Genomic DNA, 25,586 nt, shown 5'->3' with positions numbered 1-25,586 from the left:
TAGAAAGACACATACACAATCCAAACAGATAATCCACACATAGGAAAAAAAACAACCAAACAAAAAACAAACAACCACACACAACCCCCAACCCAAACCAAACAAAAAATAACAAACCAAAAAAAGCCCAAGCTGTTGATGTTACACAGATCTTTTTTATTAGAGTCTCCCATGCAAAGTTTTAAAACCTCCCTCAGGTTAGCAATTGAAAATACCTATTCCAGTCAACAGGAGGAAGAGATGTCAGTCAGTACACATACTGGTTTTACATTTCGAGCAACAAAATCTAAGTCAGGCACTCTTCACATGTTCAGTAAAAAGAAATCATGGCAGTCCCATAGCTAGACTATTGAGCACTTGCAAACAGCTTCTAGCTGATGAAGAGGCAACTGAGAAATGAAGAACCATCTCAGGTGCTCAAAGGAAAAAGAGAGATACTTAACTCATATGAATGACAGAGTCGCTGAGCAAGCAAATCAAAGTTAACAAAAGCCCAAAGTAACAAGGGCCTTTTTTCCCATGATTTACTTTATAGCTGATGAAGTGGCCCAACTAACTTAGCTTATGAGGTGTGTAGATTTGAACATACCTAGGAAATACTCTTTGTTTTCAATTTCTGTTTTAAATCTTGTTTTCTTCAATTACTGATGCACAGGGAACATCACACAAACTTTAAAGACCAAAAAAAAGTGCTAAGAGAAGATTAAGAGCTTCTGCAAAGTACAATCTTCCTGCTCAAAACTCTGGTCTGAAGTTCATAAACGTGAACTCCCATTAATTTGAACTATCATCAAGCAAACAAAATGGAAAAATGAAGGAAAGTTCAGCTGCCAGCAGACTTAGTGGTAAGCACCAGTGTCAGGCTGCTTTTACTAGTGTTGAAGATGGACACCCACAACTGTTCCTGCACTGGCTCACTAGAGTAAAATGTTTTCAACAAAAAGAACGAGAGCTCTAAGACTTTGGGAACATACTGAAAGGAAACAACAGCTCATCCCTGCTATCAAGTCAAGTGAAGCTTTATGTCCTGAGAGAAGCAGAGATCGTTTTAACAGTATGTTCAGCAGATTTTTTTTTAAAGTCAGCTGTTACACAGATACATGAACAAGACAGAATACACACACTGAGTCATGTGTTCCCACCCCAAAGCTTTCATGTTCACCTATCTCCCTCGGATAGGCAGAGGAGAAAAGCCTACACGGGAAACACACAACGTGGATACTCCTTACCACACCAAACATACACGTTTTACCTGGTGGGATCGTGACTCAGAATCATGTTGTTAAATTACCAATTACTAATCAGTAATGCTGTTCTCTGTCATCAAACAAGTCTCATGCATAACGAAGAGTGCAAAGTTAAAAACTTCAAATCTTCAGTATAGCAGACCCACATAACACCCACTCCTCTGTGTGTGTGCCCAAAATATACCAACAATTGTGCTGTCTTTCCACTGATGAAAATACACTTGTGTAAACACCACTGCTTCAATGTGTTACATACATTTCTTTTTCTAATAGTGGGTCTAGAAAGAATAAAAATAATCCTGTCTATTAAAACTGTTTCTATTGTTAAATTCATACCCCAAGCTGGCCTGGATAAAACAGATATACTTCTTTTTCATTTACTTTAAAAGTAAAATGCTGTTGAAAATATTGAGATAAGTCAGATATTCAAAAGTTAGAAAGACATGGGATTACATCCCTTTAAAACATGTAACACAGCTCAAAGTATTAGGACAAAGTTGTACAAGTCAATCCATAGCTGTTTCACAGGCCAATATTACTATCTTCAAAAGCATCCTTAAAGCAAGTACTGTGAAAAGCATGCCCAACAGTTACATAATTGCCAGAAAATCAAATTTGCTACATCTTAAACTAGTAAGATCCAAAACCAACCAAAAAAACCCTCAAACACTTAACAACCTTAAGTGAATAAGCAGAAGAGTAATAGGTCAGGATATGACAGTCAGCCTTAGACACAAAATTAACTTTACTCATATTAACTACATGAACATGTGTTGGCAGAAATGTCCTCATTCTGTACTGTTACAAATGAGATTTCTGCAACGTTTTGTAAGTTATATTCTAAAACTAAGATAAACATATACATTAAAGCATAAGCATGTTCATCAGAGGGCAAAACACTTTGCTTCTACTGTAAGCTCTGCTTGAATAAGATGTCATTACCACTTTTATAACGGTTCCTTCTTAAGCCAAGCAGCCCACTTTCGTGTTTGCAGTGGTTTACCATAAAAATGACCAAACTTCCTTCCACTCCCATTGGTTCCCTGTGTAGACTAAAATTTGGCCACAATGTCTCAGCTACAAATCCCCATTTCACACTGAACTACTCATTAGAGAAATACAAAATGCAGCGCCTGAAAAAAAACCAACTTCCATCTTTTCACAGACAACTCATAATAGCACAGTCTCATTATCATGATAATGCTTTCAAGAGACTATCAGAAACTAATTTTATTCTAGCATCTCTAGAGAAGCTCCTTCCATTGCAAATTTTCTGAAAATGTAATTGTTTTAATAAGGTGTTAGATAAAAAAAACAGGAATTAAATTGAAAGCAATATCAAGTGCACAAATACAGACTTGGACAAAAAAAAATTAACGAGACACAGTTTGAAGTACACAAAAAAAATACAACTCAATTCTACATGTCACCAAATAGAAAGAGAGAAAATTAATTAATGAGTCATCAAGTATTAAGTCAAAGCTCAGCATGATCTCATCAGTCAAGCAGGTTAGACCTTATTAAAACTCAGTACAAGACTCATATGAAAAGCCTAAACTGGCTGTTGCAGACTGTCAGGGATCAGACTGGGTGCTGACCACTGAACTTGCACGTATCTAGAGAAACTCTTTCACTAGATGATTCCTACTTTTAAACATAATAAAAAAGCACGTCAGTGTTGTATGCCCTTCAAGGTATTATACCTTCTAAAGATGCTATGAAAAAAACAAAATACTAATTCCTGCTTAATTTTTACAGCTGTCCTCTGACTCAACACAACATCACCTGGTGTTTCTGCTGGCTACACAGTCCACACAGTGTTTTCTGCCTGCACTGGTGCTGGGCATGCTGTATCAAAACTCAAGGAGGAAGAGCAGGGAAGAAACACAAGCACCACATTCCAAACACCCTCCTCAGCCAAATTGCCCACAGGACACTAAAATACCAAGTGACAGGTTTATAAGACTTGGACCTAAAAGATAACAACCCCCAAAGACAAAACGACCAATCCAATATCAGAAGTACCATACAACAACACTGCATGATTTCCATTCTGTTTGCTTGATGCTCTAAGCAAAGGATGTTGCACTAACCCAAACAAGCCAGACTTAACACTGAAGGAACCAAAAAAGTAAAAGTCTGCATGTTTTATATTTGGGGAAAACCACCAACACCACACAAATTTTGCTTTTCATGTTTTTCATTCATCCTTCTTCCAGCCTCCAAGACACACATACCAAATTATGAAAAATGTAACCGAAGCACAATTCAAATAAAATCAAGGCCTACAACAAAAAGCATCTCTTCAGCATTGAGCCTACAATGCTCTAAATTATATGAGAAAATATGAGAAAGATAAAAGGCTAAGAAAGCTCACAATTAAGAGCTTCCTATTGTTGCTGGCCTCCAATCCATGAGTGTCAAGGAGTCAGCCGTGTTCCTCCCCAGCAAAACTGGAACGAAGTAAACATTTTTTTTATCCCACAAAATATTTGCAAAATTGTTTCTATGAGCAAAAGGCATAGCTGAGTTAAAGGACTTCTATAAGTGATTAATTAAAAATTAAAATCCTTTGCCAACCATCACAATTTGCAAACACTTTTTTTAATGACATTTAACTTCAAATGCAGCACAGCAGACTACTATACTAAGAACAGGACCACCCCTGTGACAGTGTACATACCTTTGTCCTTCTTGAAGTCCAAAGCATCTTCCTTATCTGTCACTATTTCCTTCATGTTGATAATGCTTTGGTGATTAAGCTGTCGAAGAATCTTAATCTCCCGTATAGCTGTAATTGGAAACCCTTCCTTTTCATTATCCAGGCGTACTTTCTTTAATGCCACCATTTCCCCTAAGAGAGAATTTAAATTTAAAAAAAAAAAAAAATTAGTAACCAAACTATGGGCTTTAGTATTGGCTTGGTTTGTTTGTTTTTAAAACCCTTCCCATTTGTTACCATTTCTGAATGGACTAAACAGTTAACATTTTGTTGCAAATCGAAACAGAATGAACCATTGTTGGGAAATAATCACATGGAGAAGCAAAACTATAAATGAGAATTTTCAGCTATCCACTGTAAGGCCTGTCTTCTTTCGCCTGCACACCTCACTATCTGTGTCCTGACAGTTCACTCCAGGTCTACCAGTAAACCCCTACGTAAGAGTGATTATCAACAGCAGCTTTAGAAACAGAGGCCTGTGTCTTCTCTGGATTTCTTATTACTATATCACCACAGGTCAGAATGCATATGAATAGCCAGAAATACTACGTAGTTCAAGACACAAGGCAGATGACTAAAGAGTTCTCAAATTAATCAGTATACCTTCTACAAGCAGAAGTGTCACTGACACATTTACAGTGAGGAGAAATTTTCCTTATTATTTTACTGCAGTCAGGGTTGGATGAAGCTAGATTCTGCAAAGTGGCAGAAGAATGACCTACTCATGATGGATGATATCTGTAGACTGTATACCAGCTCAATAATTTTGTTCTTCGAAGTTTATTTCTACATCTGGGAAGTTTGTTGACAGCACAGATATCTTTGCTAGTTCTGAAAAGGACTTATCCTACGCCAGTGTACACGATACATACACAATAGATCACATTCCAGTGTGACCCAACATCCATGTGTTATCAGGTATCTCAAGGGCCATAATACCACTCTTCACACAGGATTTGAATCCAAAGCCAATGAAAAGTTTGCTATAACTGTATGGACCCATTCAATACAAAGAGCAACAACTTCTACTGGAGATTAAAATGTGACCGCCACACAGAAATAACCTGAAGCTTGCCAAAGAGCCAATATGGTTATAAGATTAAAAAGTTAAATGTGCAAAGAACGGAATCCCAGGAGAGCAGGAAGAAGCTCCTAAACATGTTTTGCAATGGTTCCCAAGGTAGGAGGTGAAAAACAGAATCTGATAACAGTTCAACTTAAGAACTAAAGTTTGAAAACTGAGACAAGCACAAGTGAAGAACGACGAAGGCATTGTAATTACATTGCTCATCCTTCTGGAGATCAGAAAGAAGGAACTGACGCTGGTATGTGATCCTATGTGATTCAGTCACCACTGTGGTAGACAATTATCCAGCATTCTAAGTATGCATAAATAAGCCAGAAGGGCAAGAACCCACAGAAAGAACTACTAATTGAACATAAAATGATCAAGCAACATACAGCGCATATGAAGAAACTATTTCAATGCATGAGCTATTTAGAAGTACTAACAACATTCTTATGTACCATGGTGGTGACTGCTTGCTCATTTCTGCAATAGTTTAACATGAAATTTAAAAATTATTGTCACTGTTGTAAAGTCAGTTTATATTGCAATAAAAATGCCCTGAGGTCTGTGTTGCACAGAGGCAGATTTTTTTCCTACTTTCAGCTAGTGACTATCAGAGTACAAAGAATGAAAATGGGTAAATCTCATGGATAACGTCTTTCACCCTTACATCTTTTTACAAACGCCATTATTCTTTGTCAAACTGTCTACAGTGCCATTTTGTTTCCCCACAGTATTTGCCCTCTCCTTCTTCACTAGTTCAATTGTGTACATGATGTCAAAAATTGAGAAATAAGAACTAGAAATTAAGCTACAGCTTTACAGACAAATGACTTTCCAAGGCAGTAAAAGGTAATTTGTGGTTCAGACAAATACTGGACTTAAAACTGAACAAACAAACCAACAACTAAAAACTTTCCAAATGTAGGGTAGAATGCCACAAATTTTATTCAATATAAAAATAAACCCAAAATATCCTGTTCACTTTAGAACTGTAGTATTAGAACCACTTTTTTCAACTTACCTGTGTCTTTATCTCTAGCTTTGTACACTTGCCCATAAGTGCCTTCGCCAATAATACCAATGATATCAAATTTATCGACACAGCGCTTTCCCCAGTCTATTTCTTTTTCTTTCGTTTCACCATGCCGTGGTCCACATATTCTAGAAAACAACGAAAATGTCTAAGAATAGAGCCAATACATCTAAGGATTGTCTTAACCTTGAAAAACCTCTCAACACTAAATATTTATGAGACACTTTTAAATAACTGGATTACTAGCATTAAGTGGCAACAGGCCATGCAGTTTGATTCAAGCCTTATTAACATTACAAGTCATTAAAAAGCAGAATTCTTTTGAAAAGTATATATTTTAAATATATTATCACTTCTACTTGCTTGATAGGCTTTAAAAAAGTCTAATAAACATACTTTGGTCTTCTCTTGCTGTGTAACTGAACTGCTGGTTTCTTTTCTTCAGGACTTTTGGATAAGTCAGGTCCTCCAGGCAACTCAGGTGGAAGTGGCAAGTCTGCAAGCAGATGGCGAAGTTTCTTCTCTGTTTCTTTAACTGTCTTCACTGAAACATTCTCTCGCAAACTGTTAAGAAAGACAATTTTGCTAGTAAGTTGAACACAGTAGCATGATATTAACACACATGAATGAAAACCTATATGAATTATCTTTTAAATGCATTGTAGGCTCTTGATGCATCAACATTTGAAATCACTACTCTTAAAATTCGCAGGACTTTGATTTATGCTTCACAATTGCTCACAAACAGCTCTCTGGAAGATGAACAGCTCACTACCAAAATTCTACAGAAACTACAAAATCAGATCTTTCCAGTGAGACCTGACGTTAGATGACAGAACAAGCCATATCTGGCCACACAAGCTTTTTCTCTTGCTTATAGCCTAGACTATTATTTTGAACTTAGGTGCTGCCAGACATCAGAAGCGTACTGGTAAAATCTGTACTCTGACTTCTCATATAAAAGAGAAGATTATCCTAATCCAGTTTGCTATAAAGTTGTTCTCCAGAGATAATGAGCTTCATGGTTATAGAAACACTGCAGGGCATTACAAGGCAGTCCACATCAACTCACTTAGAGATTCCCATCCCATACATTCGTGGAAACACTCCAAATTCAACACATTTCTACTGATCAGCATGCAAATCAAGTGAGAAAAAAAAAATCAGATGATGAAATGACTAAATGTTTTCCTGTCATGAGTTACTGATATCTGACCATTTTTAATCATCAACCATAATTAGATAATAGATACTGACAGTCAATCTCTCTCTTGAGAAAAACCCCCCAAACACATGTACAGCAACACATTCCTTTAACAATTACCATACCACAGACAATCATTCTAGAGATGTTGCTTCCATTCTCATTGGGAAATTCTGCAAACATCATACTTGCTGCAGGATATTTTTTAAACACGTGGTTCCATTTTATCAGAACATCCATTGGTTTAGCTAATTTGTGTAGCTACTGCATATTCAGTCATTTTAAAGCCATGACCAATTCTAAACATTATATTACATAACTGGTTATTCCCCACAGGACTCTCATATAATCTCTTTAAATTTCAAACTCTGTCATTGCATCAAGAAAATTTTCTGTCATGCTTTGAGGGCACATTCTGCAAGATAGCTGCATTTGCCAATAAGCATCCTTCTCTAAGAATATTTTCTGGAGGTTTTTCTGCAACTTCTTATCTACATTTTTGCAGACAAAGCAGGAATTTCTGTAAATGGAAAGATTTTGCTATCTTCCATCATGAAGCATGCATATAGTCTCACATTAAATGCAATTAACAACCTTCATATATTTAAACAAAGTACTCCTGTGTTTTGCATACGTCTATGCTTCCCCATGAAAACAGAACACCTGAATATCTTCTACCACTTCTCAAGTTGCCACTGCCTGAATTTAAAGCAGCGCCTCAAGGAGGCATATATTGCCCTCATCACAGACATGATGGTTAGCATGTTATAAAAAAGAAACCACCTTTTGACGGCATATATAATCATCATGGTAAAGAAATATTCTTAATTTTGAAGTTCATATATCTTTATTTCTCTCAGTATTTTGCTCCCAAATTTTCAATATTAGTGAAACTACAATAAACAAGAGGTTCTGAAACAGAGGCAACCAAGAGTGGCCTTTTTTCAGGTCTGTTAAATCACATGTCATTGATGACCAGAACAGTTTTCTCTTTCAGCTGACCCACACAGTGCTTCTGTAACACTGCTGCTGTTCCTTTGAGTAGTTTATTTATCAGATTCTACTGAACTTCACAACTAGCAAAACATGAGAAACCAGCTAGTTCTGCATAGCATCAAGTTTTCTTTGTTGGTATGATCTTCCCATAACTCTGAGCCCAAGACGAAAGCCTTTGCCTTCCTCCCCCCTAAAAGATATTAATAATTTTTCTTTGATGACTTAAGCTTTGTAATGACTTGTAAACCACAACCATTCTGATTTTAAGTTTATAATATCCTATAGGCAAAATTAAGCAAAGCATAAATAACATTCTATCACTTGTCATTAATCTTTCTAATGCAGCTGTTTGCAAGCTTTAAGCTCTTTTTTTTAAAGAAGGAGCCCAGCACTGATATAACCATTTACAGCTTAACTCCTCTGTGCAGTTTAGCTATACTTAAAACAATTATTACATTAAAAAATACTAATAATGAGAAGCAATTAGTCAGCTTCAAGATGAAATCACAATTAACTCCGCAAAGCCACTCATGTATTTAGTTAAACTAGTTAGCCTTATTTTTAGTTAAAACAGTAAATCTTACTCTCAAATAACAGCGTCAGAAATCCCATTTACCTAGGGAGGATGGCTTTGTCATAAATTGAAAGGCAACTGTACATCCAGCACACAGATGTGATTCAGAACAACTGGAATGATATTTGCTACAGTGCTGCTGGTCAGGAAACAAGATTTCTCTTTTACCACTAAAAAAAAAATTCTAATACATTGTTAGGTTGTATCTATTTGCCAAGACCTTCTGTGCATCCTAATGTTTAACATAGCACTAAATTACTAGCAAACACAAGACAAAAATTCACACCTGTAGTTATAGCTACTTCTACCAGTCAAAGAAACACTATGCTCTTCTCAAAGAACAATACAGGCTAGTTTCAAGATACGGAATATAGAAAGTACTCCATATGGCTTCAAATTTTTCTTTTACATTTTGATTTTTTACAAAGATATATCACGCTTTAATTAGTTATTCCCTCAATGCTAAGAAATTTTGGTTTACTTATTGTGAGAAGCTGGTTTCTTACATATATGTGAGAGTCATGTAACACCATGAGTATAATCAAAGTAACTTTTCTCAACTTCCTCAACAAACCAAAAGAAAAATAGTAGATTACAGCTCAACAGCATAATTTTCCAAATAACAAATCACAAAACATATTCTCTGTTAAGACTATGAAGAGACTTAATGTAGTCTAAACTCAGATGACACTTGGAATACAGACACTAGAGCCAAATTTTTATGCTTCAAAAGTTACCACAAATGACAAGCCATGAAGGGAATCTTTACCTCAAATCCCACCTCATTAAAGAAATTCCACATATTGCTTCTGAATTCAGCTTTTCCCTGAAAGTATGTATATGTTCAGACCAAACTTGAAATATTGAATCCTTGAATGCATTCTTGCATTAGTCCCAAAGCAATTTTAAATCATCTCTTTGGTGGACTTTTTGTTGAAAGATTCCTCCTAGATTATATCCTTCTCTTTTCAAGAACTAGTTAAATTATTTTTATTTTAAGATCAAATTATTTTAGCTCACTAATAATCACCACATTAAAAAAACTGCAGAGCAAGAACAAACTACCTAATCCATCAGCTTGATCTAGCAAATAGGATTATATTTCTTTTCCAAAGGAAAGGATAACAATAAAAAAGAACAGACAATAACAACAACAATACTAAAAAGGAACACAGGCAACCTCAAAAAGGAGATCTATGTCACAACTCACCTATCAGTTTCTTTATCTTCAGGCAGCGTGGGAGGCAAAGGTAAGGGTGGCAGTGTGGAAGTTGGTAGTGCAACAATTCGATCCTTCTCCTTGGTTACTACACTTGGTGTACTCGGTTTGCTCTTCTCTTTTACAGTGACTGGTGGCTGTTTTACAACAGTTGATTTATTCTCTTTTACTGCTGTAGGTTTCTGTTTTGTAATTTTATCTGCAATTAAATTATTTTCCCCTTTCGTTTCAGGAAGCGAGACCTTTGCTTTTGTCTTGTCATTTTTCAAATTCGCACTGCTTGTAGGAGAAGGTGTATGCTCAGTTTTTATTTTCTTCAGGTCCTTCACATTGTTCACTTGAGGTGCACTTACAGCAGTGTCAGTGTTTCCCTTAGTAGGTGTTGAAGTATTGGAAGCTTTTGCACTGGCTTTGGCTGCTTCAGCAGCTCTTGCTTTTTTGTTTTTGTTCAGCTCAGCAGCCAGGCTACTCTTCAGAGTCAATGTACTAGGAGAAATACTTGAATGACGACTTCTGGATCTAGACAATCTGTGTCTGCTACGCGACCTCGAGTGTCTTGATGAATATGGGCTTCTGCTTCGAGATTTTGCTGATCTCCTGTTTCACAAAAGTAAAGATTTACCCAGTTAAAATTTAGTCTAGCTGCTTTCCCAGTGTATATGCTTTTTGACAAACTACCCCTTTTTTTTTTTAACCAACCATTATCACCATCTCAAAGGTCTACGAAACAGGAAAGATCATGCTAAAAGAAAAAACAACCCTACAGATTTACTCAATCAAGATTCTATACCTATATAGCTTGTTCGAAAACGTTAAAGCTTTCTTAGATGCAGTTTATCCCAGTAAAGAACTGCAAAATACCAGTATACCTATAGGGCAAACACCTTCCTTTTTCCTCACTACTTATCAGAGATATTTTTCTCCTTTAAAGAAAATCTGATTCTATGCACCTTGTGCAAACATCTTTAGCATACATAGTATTTCAGAAAAATTCAGCTGGTCACAGAACCAGAATTCAACAAAATCAAATTAATGTTACAACATGACAAGAAAAATCTAAACACAACACTGTAGTAATCATAGTAACCTCTAAAGTTTCATTTTCACAACTGTCATTAAAATAAGCTAGTTGAAAAAATAATACTGAATACTAAAGGCTGCCACGTTCCTTTTTCAAAATTCAACTGTATACTTTTTCCCCAGAGAAACCAAAAGAGCCCAACACTTGTTATAGCTACTGCTAAGTAAACATAATCCACAAGTAGGCCTATGCTACACCTGCATCACCTACAAAATCTAAGCCATATACAAAATCATAGCAGGAAAACAACCTAGAATGAGAGCAAGGGGTTGAATCTTAACAGTTAGAAAAGCAAACTTTTACTGTGCAAAAATACCATTTAACATTAATTATTTTTCATTCAGTTTTTTCAAAGTGATATTCTAATTTGCCTAGTATTTCTGTGTCAGTTCTTCATCTTTTTTTTTTTTTTTTTTTTAAATAAAAAAGGAAAGAAATGTAATTGAGGTGAAAGGCATGAGAACGAGTAGCCTAGTCCACTGTTACCACACAAACGTTATGAAATAAATGAAATGAAATGTGAAGGTTTTATTTCATTTTACCATACTAAGAACAGCAAGGGTCTTCACCACATTTACATGTATTCTCTTGATTAAACTTTGATGCAAATATTTTCCTTGAATATACCACTTGAAGGGAAGGAAAAAGTATAATCAGGATTTTAAAAATGTATTTATTAACTGGATAAACGAAAAAGTATCAAGCAGTAGCAAAAATAAAACTTTTTGGAAATACAAGAATTTCAGATTTCAAAAGGTAGCACACCAGTGTATGGAGGCTGCCAAAACCTTGGGAAGACAAAAAAAATAAAGCCAACTACAACCCTACAACCATTATGGTCAGGACTATCTACCACTATGTCAAATTTAATTTTAGTAACAATTAATTCATTTTTAATTATCAATATGAGAAATCACATTTCAACTGAACAAATATTTAATATAGTACAATAATGTTTTGATTTTGTGTGCAGTATTTCCGAATTTACACTATTTCCTGCATTACAGAGAGGACTCTTTTCAGTCTTCTTTCTAAAGCAATATAAGAAGTCATTGAGATAAATCAAGATCATGTAGGAGTGGTTCAAAACAATGTGTAGGTTGTTGAAAGAAAAAAAAAGTGTCAAACCCCACATGAGGACAACTCTTGGAAACTAACACGATTTAATTTTATACCAGGAAGCAGGTTTTATAGATTTTTCTGGCACTCTGGCATGGCGAGATAACAAAGACAGCAGGTAAAAATAACAGTCATAGTAATTTTTTTTAAATAATAAAAAATGAAGGTTTTTTACCCTTTAATTAAAGAAAAAAGCCTGCTGCGTAATTCTGATTTCTGAATTTTCAAGTGAAATTTAAGGGTTTGGTTCAGGTCACAAGACACACTCATGTCTATGTCCATTAAAAAACAAATAAAAACATAGTATCAATGAAAAAATCCCTTGAAAACTCACTTCTGCTCCATTATGAAACATGTCAGTAAAGTTATTTTTCTCATTTTTACTTTGGAAATCTAAGTACTAAATCCTATAGATAATTTTCAGAGTCCTGGCCAAACTGGAGTAAAAGCAAATAAGCAAAAAAAAGCAAAAAAAGCAAAGTTCTATACTTTTCTGTACATAGTTATGATGGGATAATGGGAAGAAAAAGGAGGGTTGAGACTATCCAGACAGTACATACCCTCCAAATTCTAGGCCAGAGCTCTCCTCACACTGTTATCTTACTTTTTGAAAGGAATTTTTATCTCAAGCAGAGGTATACTGCTACAGATCTGTACCAGCTGTAGAATCAGTACAATTGTATTTCTCTAACATCAAGATAACAAGCCCTGTCAGTCCTAAACTGACTTCTATAAATGGTGCTTAATTTGCAAGGATGTCACTGACCTGTCTCGGAAAACATTTGCTTGCACATTTTGTCCCTAGATCAACTATTTTAAACTGACAGTCACTCCAGTTACCTGTAGAACACAACCTCCACCCCAAGGACCTCATTGCAACCTGTACTAAACTTAAAACACACCCTAAAGGTCTCAAAACCAGTTGTATTTCTTTCATAAGTACAACTTCTGGGTTGTCCAGGATTTGTGTTTTGTTTTTTTTCCAAAGGTGCCTAATATAAAGAAAATAATCTATGTCACAAACAGAAATATGGATGTAATTCCACAGGCACTTGGGAAGAGGGCAGCACCTTAAAACACTACAGTTGCTGAGACACCATGCCTGATCATAAGATAGATTTCTGTTCCACTTTGTTTCAAAATAAAACAGATTCATTTAGATCACTACTAAGGATGAAATGAGAAAATCTGTTCAAATGTTCACCTGACCAGCTACCATAACTTGATAGGGAAGAGGAAATTTTGAAAAGCTGGGACAAAACCTAAGTCTTTATACCTTCTTCAAAAACAAACATAAAGAAGCCAAACATTGATAGTGGTTTGATGCACATATTTTACCAGCATTCGTCAAGAGAGTCTTGGATGTGAACATGGATTTATACAAGCTCAGCAAAAACTCAACATTCTCCACCCCAGGTTTCACACCCCAAACAACAATAGCATAACTTTCTCATGTCAGAATTTCACCCATGTGGGAAAGAGAAAATACACATGCACACAAGTTTCAGTTCCAGTACAAACTACAGCCCTTAACACCAGATGAAAATTATAGTAGCCTAGTTATGATATTTGTTGTAGAATCACAGAATGTCCTGAGTTGGAAGGGACCCACAAGGATCATTGAGTCCAACTCCTGTCCTTGCATATGACAACCCCACAGTTCACACCATGTGTCTGAGGACATTGTCCAGTCTCTTCTTGAACACTGTCAGGCTTGAGGCTGTGACTGCCTCCCTGAGGAACCTGTTCCAGTTGACTGAGTATAATTTCTGCACTGGTTTAATTTTTCCAAAAGTTTTTATTTATTTTTATGTTGGGGTGGGGGGGAGGAAGTTGCATTACATAATGCATGTCTGTGTTAATAATAAACTAGAACTTCTTTTGGCATCTCAAAGACCTTTGCAAGAATCCCTTGCTGTACCTTGTCCACTGGACTAGACCCAAGGGACCTACACCAAAAATATTAACACTTCCAACTAAACAGACAAATGCTGAATCTTAAGTAAAAGGCAGCTTTGTCAAAGTGCTAGTGATTCAAGTTACAACTATGAAATCTGGTGTTTTCATAAGCCTAATGATATTTTCAAATATTCAACTATCACTGTCTTTCATCAGTTCAAAAGTCCCAAGAAAACCTTCCTCGCTAGACAAAACTTATGTACATATTTCCATCTATAAAAATGCCACAAAAACAAAACTATGGACATTTACAAGCTTTCCCTCAGAGTGTATACAGAACTCTGAGAGTGGAAGAACACAGCCTTATACATAACAAAATGAGCCAACTCACTCTGTTCAGAGCTAACACTCATTTGACATAAAAGATGAAGTCACTGCAGCACAGAAATGGGCTCACACAATAGCCAGTGTCTGCAGTTTAACAGGACACTAACATTTTAATGGGACCCCGAAAAAAAAAAAAAATCAGGATATCTGAAATACGCAGTACTCTATAAATCTTCCAACAGATTTTGGTTAAATGTGTGTGCATGCATATGAACATATATACATAGATGAACATATATACATACATATGGACATATATCAAATGACATTATCTGACATTCATTTGCCACCTACTATTTTGTCTTCATTTAGGAAAAAATGGGAACAAAAGAACAGTGGCTATGACTGCACAGAAATGTGTTGCAAATGGCAAACAAATCCAACAAAACAATCTGGACTTTTTTTTCCCAAGCTTGGAGAGATCAGTGTACTAAAGCCAAGGGCCACATCTAAACCTCCCAAACCAAACGCACCAACATCTGCTGGTAACACACACAGGGAGAGACTACTGAGAAGTCACTGTTCCAGGTAAGTTTCTTCTGATGCTTCTTCCCAGAATTTCTGCCTCATTTACAAGTACCTTTGCCATGCATATCCATTAACAGTCTTCTACAAGCACCTTGAATTCATTTCACACAGCTCTATATCCCTACAGAATGGAAAACTGTCAGACTTCATGACATTCATAAAATAACTTCTGAACCATATACAAATTTTAATAGGTTTTTATACACGAGAGGCGGGGGGGGGAAACAAACCCCCCAAAAGAAAACTGATTTGCCAAAAAACCCATAACTATCAGCATGACTAGCCTGCATTAGAACTAATAAGTTCTTTATATAAAGCTGTCTTTTTTTTTTTTTTTCTTCCCTGGAGACAGCAACAAAGGAGACTAGGAACACAACTAGATTAGCTGTAAAGGGAAACTGAAGTAATTACATAATGTTATGTCTAGCTATAAAATGAAATTGGAAAAAAAAAAATCAAGATATTATCTGCAAAACACATATAAGAGGCAGATTTAAAGAAATGGACAGAGGAAAAAAGCACTAGTAAGTAAGTCAACTCAAAATCTGCTTTCCTCCATTTTTTAGAGCAACAAAAAGAATGCCTTTCTTTACCTAGCACGCCAGATTTCATTGAACAAAACAGCATCCACTTTCTTCTCTGCTTAATACAATGTACTTATTCACTGTACAAAAACCTACTTAAGACATCAAAGTATCATTAGTTACAAGTTTCAAAACTATTACAATGTTTCCCCTTTTCAAAATGCAACATTCTATTACACTTCACTTGTTAACTTATCAATTGCCAAACAGGAGATTTATTAATGAATTTAACAACAACAACAACAAAGGTCTACTGCTGTATTATCACTTGTATTCTCAAGCACAGAACGATACAATTCCAAACAGTAACTGAAAGCTTGAAGTGCTATATTTTACCATCTTGATATGTGAAAGCAGAAAGGAAAGAAAAATTTAGTGTTAAACATGGCAGATCTCAGGAATAGGGGTCTTAATCTGCTTGCATGTTTTTTCTTGTCATGCTACTTCCCAAGGTGCTTCTTTCTTTCCCATTCCAATCCTCCCTTAATTTTAACACACACACACAAACACAAAAGGCATTACATTTTATTGACAAATCAGAACAGTCATGTGTTATCTTCTCATGTTTGTAAACTTGAAAACCTCTTTTCTTCTTAGCTGCTTTAGGAGCAAGCTAAATCCAACATGCTAGCAGTCAGCTACATGTGTTATCTAAGCGCAAACAATACTATACTCTGAATATATCAGTGCCTACAGAATTGAACAAGGGAACTCATTGTCAGTAACTTTTTGACAAGACACAAAACCAAGGGATTCATAAGAAGAAAGTGGAAAAACAAGAAACTGAACAGACCAAAGGAGGTTAAAACACTCAACTATAGCCCAACTCTTTTTTATTAACCACCACTGCAGTACTGACTAAGCACAGTCATCTTCCCCTGCACGCTAAGGTCACAGTGTATTTGAAAAAGGAGACCTAAATTTAATCAATTGGCTTCACTGCAGATCTTCCAAGACATTTATAATCACTCAGTAACACAAACCACCATGACAAAACATTTTAGTTCATAGTATAGCTTTTCCATATTGCACTAGCAGGCTAAAGCGTAATTAATTTCTTTAAGCCATAACATTAATAGTGCTCTCTCACTTGATACCTTATAATTAATTAATTTTATTTATTTTCTCTAGACCCTAGTTGAAGGTTATATTGTAAGCAGCTTTACAACCAACCACCTATTCAGCTGCTTTGTGCAGGAAGACTACATAACTTGCCTTACCGATTCAAACTGTAAATCTTTAAAAGGGTGTCCAATACATACAGTACTGGAATACTGAAAAATTCTGACATTAATTTTATTTTTCTTAAATCTGCTTTATAACCCTCTATTTTCAGATGAGAACTCTGCCTACAAAGAAATCAACCAGCAAGAAGCCAACTCAGGTGCCATGTTCTAAACACATCAAAAGTCGGCTTTTTCAAATGAGATCTGTTCCCACAACAAGGAAAGAAGCAGCAGGATGAGGAAAATGAAAGGCACATCAACATGGTTGGGTAAAAGGCAAAGTCCACTGCAAATTAACAAAACATATCTTAATAAATTCACAATATGTACTAGAGCAAGAGCCTCAATACGCACTGGAAAAATTAAATATTCCAAACAGTGAGAATTTAAGAGTTTCACATTTCAAATTCTGTAAAATACAGTTGTACTAAACAAGATTAGAGAGTTTTATGTAAAACAAAACAAATCACACAACAACAACAAACAACAAAAACCACCACACAAACTAACAAAACCTACAACTATTTTCACCAAACAAGGGCGAAAAAATATTTGAAAATCTTTCTTAACCCTTTAAGTCCAAAAGTAGCATGATTACTGGATTCAAAGGTTTTTTTATTATTATTATTTTATATCAGCATATGAAACAGTGTCTTCTCCATGAAGTAGGCAGTTACTAGCTAAACAGGCATTTATGTATTTTACCATTTCACCATTTTCCCTAGGCTTGTTTTGGTTTTGTACATAAATAATCCATATTTTGCAGAACCTCAGTACTATGGACTAGCTACAGCTAGAGTATGAGATGACTCTATAGTACCAACAAGAAAAGCAATCTCATATATTTCCTACAAGTGACATCCATGCACACAGTAGTACTAGGCTCGTAGTGCCCCACCCACTTAACTTTAATCTAGGCAGATAGGTAGGTGTATCCAAATTTGGAAAAATGTGATTACTCATCTATACAACTAACTGAATTAAATGTGTGATCACATAGCATATGACCTGACTGAAGTTATAAAAAAATAGTTCCTCTCTTCCTACAGTTTCATCCTAAACCAGTTTCCAAAGACAGACTGTGAAAGCTTATTTTGTCAGCCATGGGGTTTTCTTCCTCCTCTTTTTCCCCCCTCCTCTTTTTTTCTTAGTGATTTTTTTTTTAACCCAGTCATTTTATCAGTAGAGAAATAAATAACTCATCCTTTTAGCATTATGGAAGAATTTCCGTTTTGAAAATGTGCATGTGCTACTTTAGAACAGCTGTGTTACTATCCACAAGAAAATATGGTAATACAAATCCACCAGCAGCAAGTAAAGAAGTTTTTTCCAACAAGTGGAAACAGCTCACACAATCAGTTTTGCCCAAAACAGACATCTACTGTTGTTATAATAGAAAAGGTAATTAGCCTACCATTCAAAGAGAATTTTCCAAATGTGGAACACATATCTAGTGTCTTTGCTTCTCTTCAGAACCCATATCCAAGCAACATCACCAAAAAACAGCGCTCAGAGTCACTACTGCAATTCAAAACTCAACTCACAACAACTGCACTGTTGCTGCAGCTTGAGAAAACCAGGGATTCAAACAAGTGAAGCTGACTTCACTTGTTTCTCTCCACCTGTTTACTAGAAGTTTCTCCCTAAGCAGCTCAGAGACCTATATGAAAAAATCAGCACTCTACACATGTGAGTTTTCCGAACATGCTAGAACGACTTCATTCTCAATTTCTACATACCAAAATAACTAGGTAATTTATATAACATCCTAGAAGTTACATATATGAGATACAGAATGAAAAGAGCAAAAAGACTTGCAGCCTGGAATGCTCAGTCACACACAAATTTCTTACCGTCTTGATACCATTACAGCTGGATACAAGCCCAGAATTAAGTCTTTAAATCATCCAGATGAAGACAACAGGTGCAGTAAGAAGCTGTTGCCTTCATGAAACCATAATATTCTATCAAGTCTAAGGCCACTATACCATGATCTAAAGAGCACAACAAAAAATTTTCAGTGTTGTGGATGCAGTATCAGAGAGTGATGCACAAAAACTCATTATGACACAGTTTTGAATGGCTAAAAAAACGTATAAATGCCTCCCATCTTTATTTCCCTATTGCCACTGCAATACACATAATGTGTAATAGCTGTATGGGAGCAAAGAAACACCAGCTTGCGTTTCTCCATATGAGGTGAACATTATGAACAACTGAGCTTATCTTCACACTTTGGTTTCTTTCCTTTTCTGTGAAAATGACATTTTTACAATGAATGTCACATTAGGACAAACAGATCTTGCTTTCTACATATAGCAAACTCTTCACTGGCCATTCTGATCTCTCTCTCTAGTAAACCTGACAATCTGTATCTGTTAACAAAGTAATTTATCTGTATACATTTAAAGATGAAATGCAAATCACAATCTAACTGGAGGAAGGAGTGCGTGAAGCAACAAAGCTAACTCCTAGGAACCGATCTGCAGCTCAAGAAAGATTTACACACCACAGAGACAATATAAAAATCAGGAGATTTAAACTCTCGTGCTTCAAATCACAGGCCCAGTAACAGGAAAAAAGAAACACAACACTCCTACGAATCTTTGTTCTGTAACTGTCCCCTATACGAGACTTCCTGTACCTTCCACTACAGCCCTATCAGTCAGTGCATAAATCGGGATCCTAAACTAACTGGACTGTTAAGAATTAGCTGTATGAGTCAGATTAAGTGCAAACCTAGCATATATGATTTTGTTCACCATTAGTAGCTTTCTTATTCCAGGATATAAGCATCTACAGAAAATAATCTGATTCATAGCACATTTAAATCAAACCATGCAAATAATATTCTCACTATTCTATGATCCAAATAATCTTGAAAGAGTATCCTTAACCACTCCTAACAGGCTCTCACAGAACAATGACAATGTGCTGCTTTTCAGAGCACCCACAGTGTTTTCTGCTTGAAACACCCTATTGTTTACAAAATTATGCCATGCAACCATACCTTAAAACAATCACTATTTTTTTCCAAAGGCATCTTTGTTTTATCCCTCTGAACAAAGTAGGACACAGTTTTGTTACTTCGCTCTTTAAACAGCATTCAATGCACACCCAGGACAGCAAACCTGACCAACAGACAGCGAAACAGGAATGGCTTCAGCATCCTCATTGAATACACTATGAGATATCCCAAATGGTAACCAACAAAAAGTGCTCATTGGAAATACCAGGGAACAGTTCTCAGACAAGCCACCAGGTAATGTCTTGTAAACAAAATTCTTGCCAGTGGAATGGTAAATCACATCATATATTTAAAATTGAAGTCCAGATGTGGATTTAAGTAAGCCTATAAGCAATGAGGCAACAGTAAGATACCAATGTGGGAAATAAATATCTTCACTTACAAATACCTACTAAGCAAATACTTTCAATACCCAGTGGTTTTGCTTCAGCTTTAAGTATTTCAAGAGCTTTAATTCTGCAACACAGTTTGTATCTGCTTAGTGAGATACACCCCATGTTGCCTCTCTATACATAATATAAAAAGTCACAGCAATGCTGACCTTTATATTCTGAGCTCCCACTAACAGTAACAAAAATTATTTGCAAGCACTTGTCAAATATATGGAAGTATATAAGCTTACCGGGAAAAGCAATTACATACATTTTCATATGTTGTGTAAAGCACAAAAGACAGTTTAAAAAAACTTGATGTCAGCTCCTTTTCCTAGCAAAACTGAAAATCTAAGTCTTTCTATAGACCTCTAAAAAGAACAAGAAACACTTGGAACACAAATTGTCTGCCAGCTTGTTTGCTGTTCAGATTAGCAGGCATTAAACCAAACACAAATGTATTTAACACGTAAACTTTCTTCGGGGGAATAGGATACATAAGAATGTATCTGAGAATCTCCACACTTTGTAAGCAAAGATTTAAAAACGAAATCCAGTCCTTTGGAAATCTTGTCCTCCAAGAAGTATTTTCATTCATTCTGATCTGGAAATGTTCTCATGCCTTTCAATACTTAAAAAGCCTTTTTCCAGATAGGTGGTCTCCCATAAACTAGCTACAGAACTGTTACAGGCACCTGCGTCTCGCTTTGTCCCCCAGACAGGACAGGAAGATCTTTGTATGTGTCCCACTCCCCTTCCCCCCACCCCAGCTATCTGGCAGCAAGAGGGCAAGAAGGAGCGCTTTTGTTGCTAAATGCAAGCCTCTCCGGCCTGCCCTCCAGCCCAGCCCCAGCCACTACTCCCCTCCTCCACACACCGATCCACCCCCTCATCCCCGTTGTCCCTCCTTCCCTCCCTCCGCCCACCGTGGCCGGACTCACCGGATAACTGGGCTGTAGGGACTCCTTGACCGGCGCCAACTGCTGTAGGGGCTGGGTGAGACATCCCCGCCGCGCTCATAGGAGCTATGCCGGCTGTAGCTGGGGGAGCGGCGGCGACTGTAGGGGCTGAGGGGCGAGCGGCCGCCCACCGGGCTGAGCGACTTGCGGCTCCGCTGGCTCTGCGAGGAGCGATGCAGCGGGGGGCTGTCATCCCGGCCGGGGCTGGGGGATGAGCGCTGTCGCCGGTAGGCCTTGGGCTCAGGCTTGTCATCTCTGTAGGCCTTCGGCGGGTCCTTGTAAGCCGACGGCGGCTCCTTGGCCGCTTTAGTCCAGCTCCGGTGCGCTTTGCTCTCCCGCTCTTTCCTGCCGCTGCCAGGTGAGGTGAGGGAGCCCTTCCTGCGGCCGTCGCTGCCGCCGCCGCTGCTGCTCTTGAGTCCCTCCCGGTCCTGGCCTCCGCTGTGATTGTGGCGGCTGCGGGACTTGGAGGAGGACGAGGAGGCCTCGGCTCCCCCGCGGCCCGCCGACGCCCCCTCCTGCTGCGCCTTCTCCTCCCCCCGCCGGTGGTGCTCCCGGTGCCGCTCCTTGGAGCGGCCGCTGCTGCTGCGGTGCTCCCGGCGGGACCGGCTGCTCCGCTCCGCCTCGCCCCTTTGTCGCTGGGTCCCACCGCCACAAGAGGAGGCCGGGCTCCCCCCGCCGCTGCCCGCGCCGCCGCCGCCGGCCGCGCCGCCGCCCACCAGCCCTTCGGACTGGGAGCTCACGTCGTCGTACTCCTCCACCAGAGTGCTCAGACCCGCGCTACCGCGCCGCTTCTCCGCCTCCTGGGTCCCGCCGCCGCCACCGCCCCCACGGCCCCGCCGCCGCTTGTGCCGGGAGCCCGTGCGCCGCTTGCCCCGCGGCCGCTTCCGCTCCCCCCCGTCCCCGCAGCAGGAGGAGGCGCCGGTGGCCGCCAGGAAGAGCAGGGACTGCGGCGGCAGCGGTGGCTGCAGGAGTGGGGGCTGCAGTAGGGGCGGCTGCAGGAGCGGGAAGAGCAGCGGGTGAGGGGCCGGCGGCGGGGGGGGAGGCTGCGGCTGGGCCGCGAAGCGCTTCCGTCTACGGTGATGCAGCCGCTTCTTGTCGGCCGCCGCCTCCACCGCCGAGCTGCTGCCGCCGCCGCTCCCCCAGCCCCGGCTTCCCCCGCTCCCGCCGGCCGCCGCGTCCGAGGTGCTCGGCATCGAGCTCACTCACGGCCGAGGACGCGGCCTAGGGAATCCGCCACCGCCCTCAGGGCGCTGCCGGCGCCATGGAGACCCGGCGCCGCGCAGACACACGGGGACACCCGCCGGCCGGCACCGGGGCCTCGCTCGTTCCCTCGCTCCCAGGGCCCGGCCCGCCTCGCAGCCCGCCCGGCCACGCCGCCTCACATGGGGCCGCACCGCCACATAGGGGGTCGCGCCGCCCGCGTTCGGGCTAGGGTCGGGGCGAGAGGCGGGCGCTGGCCGGTGCGGCGGGAGCCTCCCGCGGACCCGGCGCGGCCTCCCGCAACGCGGAAGTGTCTCCTGGCGGCGGCCTGCTCACTCCATCCCGGGCCGCGGCTGCCTCGTCCGGCGCCGGGCGGCGCTGCGCGGGGGTGCGAACGCCGGGCGCGGGCCGCGGGGCCGCCGCTTCCTCCCTCGCCTGCTCCCCGGCCGGATGGTGGGGTCAGGCCGTGCCGGGCCGCCTCCGGGCGGGGTGTCCGAGGAGGCGTGCGGCCCTGCGCTGGCCCCGAGCCCGCTTACCCTGCCCGGTGGGTCCCAGGTGCCCGGTCCCGAGTCGGCGGCAGCCGGGAGCGCTCGCGCGGCCTCTGCGCTCCGCGCGGGTGACACACGCATACACACGCACCGGGGACACGGCCCGGTGGCGCGCGGCGCATGCGCGGGGCCGGCGGCGGAGGTGGGGGCCGCGCCCCGCCAATCGCGCGCGGGCCCGCGCCCTCTCCCGCATGCCCGGAGCGAGGAGCACCGCCCCACTCTCGCGAGAACTGGCACCTCCCCCCCACCCCCCCATCCTCCCGAGAGGCTCTCGCGAGATGACGCTTCTCGCGGTCGCTGGGCCGCGCTCGCCCCTCGGGCGCAGGGAAGGGGCGCTTCCGGGCGCGCGGGTCAGGGATCTCGGGTGTTATCCGGCCCAGCGGAGCTCTCGTAATGGTGGCTGCTCCCTCTGCTGGGGCTCCTCCCGCTCTGCCCGCCCCGACGCACTCTGCAGGCCGGAGGTGGAGCGGTGGGGCCGCTCGGGTGGGGTGGGGAGCGAAGCGGGGCGGTGGACGAGGCGCCCCGGGCAGCGGGTGGTGTTTCTCCACTGAGAGACCGCGGATCTCGGGGCGCTCCGCCTCGGAGTACAGGGCGGAGGGGCGGCCTGAGTTATCGGCACCCCCGCGTCTCTTCCGTGCCGCCGAGTGGTGTTGCGGGAGTGCTCCATTTAAAATCTCTGTCGTGCAAGATGTGTACTTTATGAAAAGCTGAAGGAGCTGGGTCTGTTTGGCTTGGAGAAGAGGAGACTGAGGGGCGGACTCATTGATGTTTCTAAATATTTAAAGGGTGAGTGTCAGGAGGATGGAGCCAGGCTCTTCTCGGTGACAACCAATGATAGGACAAGGGGCAGTGGGTATAAACTGGAACACAGGAGGTTCCGCTTAAATATGGGAAGAAACTTCTTCACAGTGAGGGTGACAGAGCACTGGAACAGGCTGCCCAGGGGCGTTGTGGAGTCTCCTTCTCTGGAGACATTCAAGACCCACCTGGACACCTTCCTGTGTAACCTCATCTAGGTGTTCCTGCTCCGGCAGTGGGATTGGACTGGACGATCTTCTGCGGTCCCGTCCAATCCCCAACATTCTGTGATTTATATGCATTGAAACAGAGAAATAAACAGCAGAGTCAATTATACTGTTAAGCGGCGTTCTTTATTTTATCAGTGCTGGGGATCACCCTCCATAAGTGCTCCAAAGGCTGGATGCTCTTGAATTGCCTATATTCACATAATTATTACATATGCATTACAGTTTTTGAAAAATTTGACATACATCTATACTAAGAAATAATTGATGATGTTAGTTAAAATTGTTTAGTTTCTTATGTAGATCTATTAATTATTAGTTAAATATAAACTAAGCACTCTGCTTCTAAACAGTGTATTACTTAATCTTCTGTCTCCCTCTTGTCATGCAGAAGGATCTAAAACTTGAAAAATATCCCCTCATTTTGCAGGTGGTCAAAAAGCATTGATCTCATGTCAATTTGTTAGTGATGGTTATGTCTTTTGTAACTTAATCACAGTATACATAAATTTAGCAGCTTCTCTTCAGTATCCATTTAGATTCTGTTTATATTTATAAATGTATAGTCAAGCAAAAAAATACTCTGTCATAGCCCTGTACCTGCCCCATTCAGATCACATACAAGAGCAGTGTAGCAGGAATTTCATTCTGCCTGTCCTGGTTTTGTTCAAGACCGGTACTTCTGTAGCGAATATTCCTTTCAACTAAGTTCTTCTAAGTAACTGTGCTTTTCTGAATTTAGCTGCATGTTTTTTGAGACATTGCATTCTGGAGCTGATAAGATGACCAATGGAATGCAGAAGAGGCAGATGTTTAGAATAATTGCTATAGCAACCAAGGATACTAATAAAGTCCCATAAGTGAGAGGGGCGTATTTGCAAGGAGGAGCAGACAGAACAGGTGACTAAAACTGACTGAATATTCCATCCCATAGATGTCATACACCCTATAAAAGAGAGAGATCACGAGGGTCTTGCTCTCTTTGACCATGGCCAGCATCTGAAGAGGACCCTGCCTGGCGTGTCTGGGGTCCCAGACCTGGTTCCATACCCTGCATCCCTGAATCCAATTCCATTTGTGCCTGCCCTGCAGCTGCTGGAGTGATGCCAACTCTACCCCAGGAAATTCAAGAGTGGTTTTGTTTATTTTGTGTTATTTTCTCCATTTATTAGTAGCATTAGTAAAGCATTTAAAATTTTTCCAACTTGAAGTCTCTCTCCGTTTTCCTCCTGTTACCTTTTCCTTAGTGGGGAGGGTGGGGGATTAACAGAGAGCATGTGCCACTGTTTGTTGTCGCCTTGCAGTAAATGGTGACACTGCCTTAACATACAAAGTCTTTTTCTATTGGCTTTTGATTACAAATGCCGTAGTAGGATTAAATCGCCTATAGAGACTACAAGAAAGTAGCAGAAAAACATACAAGCTCAAGCTTTCCACCTTCCCCCAATTTGTAGTGTTGCTGACCTAAGAGCTTTCTGTAGCTGAAATCAGCATTAAAAGGATGAAAGCCTATAAAGCTCCCAAGAATTGGCACTCTTAGGAAAACCTATGAGCAAAATGTTGT

General features: G+C 40.4%; 1 protein-coding gene and 1 long non-coding RNA gene across 7 annotated transcripts in view; one reads left to right on the top strand and one right to left on the bottom strand.

Annotated features, from left to right (window-relative positions):
• The window catches only part of CDK13 (cyclin dependent kinase 13), a 48,405-nt gene extending 25,281 nt beyond the window's left edge, over positions 1-23,124 (bottom strand). For 5 of the 6 annotated variants that reach the window (XM_065829844.2, XM_071804760.1, XM_065829846.2 and 2 more), the window contains exons 1-5: positions 21,232-23,124; positions 10,059-10,664; positions 6,471-6,638; positions 6,063-6,202; positions 3,931-4,101 (exon numbers count right to left, since the gene is read on the bottom strand). In XM_065829844.2, the coding sequence (XP_065685916.1) occupies positions 3,931-4,101; positions 6,063-6,202; positions 6,471-6,638; positions 10,059-10,664; positions 21,232-22,442 (2,296 nt within the window). In that variant the 5' untranslated portion in view covers positions 22,443-23,124. The remainder of the gene's footprint in view (positions 1-3,930; positions 4,102-6,062; positions 6,203-6,470; positions 6,639-10,058; positions 10,665-21,231) is intronic. The other variant, XM_065829845.2, reaches the window with a different exon arrangement.
• A 167-nt stretch (positions 23,125-23,291) lies between these two features.
• On the top strand, positions 23,292-25,226 carry LOC139827418 (uncharacterized). The gene is made up of 2 exons (XR_011737954.1): positions 23,292-23,783; positions 24,957-25,226. It is a non-coding gene; the product is annotated as an uncharacterized lncRNA (long non-coding RNA).
• Positions 25,227-25,586: the final 360 nt, after the last annotated feature.

Source organism: Patagioenas fasciata, chromosome 2 (assembly GCF_037038585.1).
Source record: "Patagioenas fasciata isolate bPatFas1 chromosome 2, bPatFas1.hap1, whole genome shotgun sequence".
Lineage (NCBI taxonomy): Eukaryota > Metazoa > Chordata > Aves > Columbiformes > Columbidae > Patagioenas > Patagioenas fasciata.
The sequence above is the reverse complement of the archived record's forward strand: the minus strand, read 5'-3'. Positions and strand labels throughout refer to the sequence as shown.